The 2,829-nt window shown below is 49.9% G+C and overlaps 1 protein-coding gene across 1 annotated transcript in view; it reads left to right on the forward strand.

Annotated features, from left to right (window-relative positions):
* Nucleotides 1-2,829, forward strand: part of tnpo3 (transportin 3) — a 23,777-nt gene that overhangs the window by 14,670 nt on the left and 6,278 nt on the right. Inside the window, exons 13-17 of the mRNA XM_008294194.1 lie at nt 1,709-1,800; nt 1,881-1,957; nt 2,054-2,114; nt 2,206-2,346; nt 2,687-2,803. Coding sequence (XP_008292416.1) covers nt 1,709-1,800; nt 1,881-1,957; nt 2,054-2,114; nt 2,206-2,346; nt 2,687-2,803 — 488 coding nt within the window. The remainder of the gene's footprint in view (nt 1-1,708; nt 1,801-1,880; nt 1,958-2,053; nt 2,115-2,205; nt 2,347-2,686; nt 2,804-2,829) is intronic.

The raw sequence follows: 2,829 nt of genomic DNA on the forward strand, positions 1-2,829 counted from the left end.
ACCTGTTGACCAGTTAACTGACCAGTTAACCCAGCTGTTGACCAGTTAACCCAGCTGTTGATGTTGCTGGTGTTGTTCTATCGAGGTCTAAACAGAAAAGCAGTTTCTTCTGTCTGAGCTTTGACGCGTTCAGAGAGTTTATAATCGTAGGAAACATCAAACTGAGTCTCGTTGTGATTCAAAGCAGCCGAGAGCTTCGGGTTTATTCTCAGTCAGAGTCTCCTGACGTTGTTGTGAGCTGCAGAAAGGCTGAGTCATGGTGATGATGGTCCTCCTCCTCTTCCTCCTCAGGCTCTGTGTATGCCGACCTTCCAGCTGCTGGAGCAGCCCAACGGTCTGAGGAACCACCCCGACACCGTGGACGACCTGTTCAGACTCGCCACCAGGTGAGTTTATCTGCACGGCTGAACCAGAACCCCACAGGTTCATATCAGGGTTCATCAGGAACAGCATGAAAACAGGTGAAGTGATGGCAACTAGTTAGGATCCACGAGGCGGCAGGTGAACAGTCATTACAGCTGATGTTGACGCAGGTAAAATGTGACACAACATGAGCAAAAAAAGGCACAAAACAACCAGAAAATAACACAAACTGACAACAAAGATACAAAACTACCACCAAGAAACAGCACAGAGGCACAAAACGACCAAAGAGACACAAACACTCTGCAAAGAGACCACAAAAAGACACAAAAACAACCAGAAAATGACAAAAAAAATACACAAAGCAGCTGCAAAGAGACAGAAAGTGACGAGAAAAAAGTACACGACAACCACAAAGAACCATAAAATGACACAAAAAGGCACAAAATGACAAATGACCAAAAACAAAGAGGTGCAAATAGATGCAGCGCTGCCCCAGAGAGGTGAAAGCCCCACTACAGGCTGTCGGGTTTTTACCAGCAGCAGCTCCAGAGCCGGCAGGCGGTGCAGCCCGTCTGCCTCTGGCCACCTCCAGGTGGACCCGCCGTACCCGTCCTACGAGTCTGACGTGTCGTCCTTCTGTGTTCAGGTTCGTCCAGCGGAGTCCCGTCACTTTACTCAGCAGCAGCATCATCGTTCACATCATCCAGTGTGCCATCGCCGCCACCTCGTTGGACCACCGGGACGCCAACTGCAGTGTCATGAAGTTCGTCCGAGACCTCATCCACACTGGAGTCGCCAACGACGTGAGTCCAGACGAACCGAACCGCTACGGTTAAAGAATCGTGTCATGCTTTNGGACACCTGTAGTGGCATGAGATACCTGTAGAGACGTGTGTCTAGCGGTTGTTGTTCAGGGGAGTTGTTGGTCCAGTGAGGGGGTTTTTGGTGTCCACATGTATACCTGGTGTCGTGGTTGTTTTTCAGGTGAATTATTGGTCTAGCTGTTGTAATTTGGGTTAGTTGTCGTCTAGTGGCTCTTTTTTTGGGTGAGTTGTCCCCTGTGGATGTTTGTCAGGCAACTTGTTGGTCTAGTGGTTGTCTTTAGGTCAGTTGTGGGTCTAGTGGCTGTTTCTCAGGTGAGTTCCTGGTCTGGTTTTGGGGTGAGTTGTAGGTAGCAGCTGTTTTGTTGCTATTTTTTTGATCTATTGGCTGTTTCTCAGGTGAGTTGTTGGTTTCGGGGCTTCTGTTGACATAAGTTGTCGGTCCAGCAGTTGCGTTGCTCTAAAGCTGCACATTTACCCGTATACGGAGCCGTGACCATTAAGTCTTGTCACCTGCACAGGTACAGCTCTGGTCCTGGCCCGGCTTCCTCTGGAGAAGATCGCGGAGTGTCTCAGTGATCTGTGTGCTGTTCAGGTCATGGCTCTGAAAAAGGTCGGTGTCGTTTTCATTCAGTCCGACGGTGACGTGGAAGATTCAGATCAACTAAACTAAACCTCACGTTTCTGTTTCAGCTTCTGGCTGAAGACTCTACAAACGGTAAATCAGCTGATCCCACCGTGTGGCTGGACAGGCTGGCCGTTATCTTCAGGTGAGCTACCTGTTCATTTACAGTCAAACTTTATTCAAATCAGTGAAGCAGAAGTGAACACATTCACACAGTGTCGCTGTTGTTGTTGTTTTCCAGACACACAAACCCCATCGTGGAGAACGGACAGACTCACCCCTGTCAGAAGGTCATCCAGGAGGTAAAGCACCTGAACTCACCTGTTGTTTACCTGCATGAGCCCCGTCAGTGTAAATGTAATAAAATGTAAAACTGCTGTGACTCGTCTGCAGATCTGGCCGGTGCTGTCAGAGACTCTGAACACTCACCAGGCCGACAACAGGATCGTGGAGCGATGCTGCCGCTGTCTCAGGTTCGCTGTGCGATGTGTCGGGAAAGGCTCCGCCTCCTTGCTGCAGCCGCTTGTCACTCAGGTGAGACACACCTGGACGCCTCAGCGGGTGGTTTACATGAGCTGTTTATTCTCCTGTCGTGTAGTGATCAGTTCGGCCTGTAGGAGGAGCTGTGAGTCTGCCAGGCCGGTTCTGTGTCACTGATCTAACTGATCGGGTCCAACACATCATCAATACTGTCAAAGTGTTAATCAATCACACACTCAGAATAAATACTGTTGGTTTTTACCTGTTACACAAACCTGAACCGTGCTGAACAGAAACTCTCTGATTGGTCCAGAGAGTGACTCCATCACCCAGCATGACGTCGTGTTAATGTCTGTTGCCGCGGAAACACTGACCACCTGTTTGTTGCCGTCAGATGGTGAGTGTGTACCAGGTGTACCCACACTCCTGCTTCCTGTACCTGGGCAGCATCCTGGTGGACGAGTACGGCATGGAGGAGGGCTGCAGGCAGGGACTGCTGGACATGTTACAGGTAGGCACACCTGTTGACCAGTTAAC

This window comes from Stegastes partitus, unplaced genomic scaffold, assembly GCF_000690725.1.
Source record: "Stegastes partitus isolate 25-593 unplaced genomic scaffold, Stegastes_partitus-1.0.2 Scaffold946, whole genome shotgun sequence".
NCBI lineage: Eukaryota > Metazoa > Chordata > Actinopteri > Pomacentridae > Stegastes > Stegastes partitus.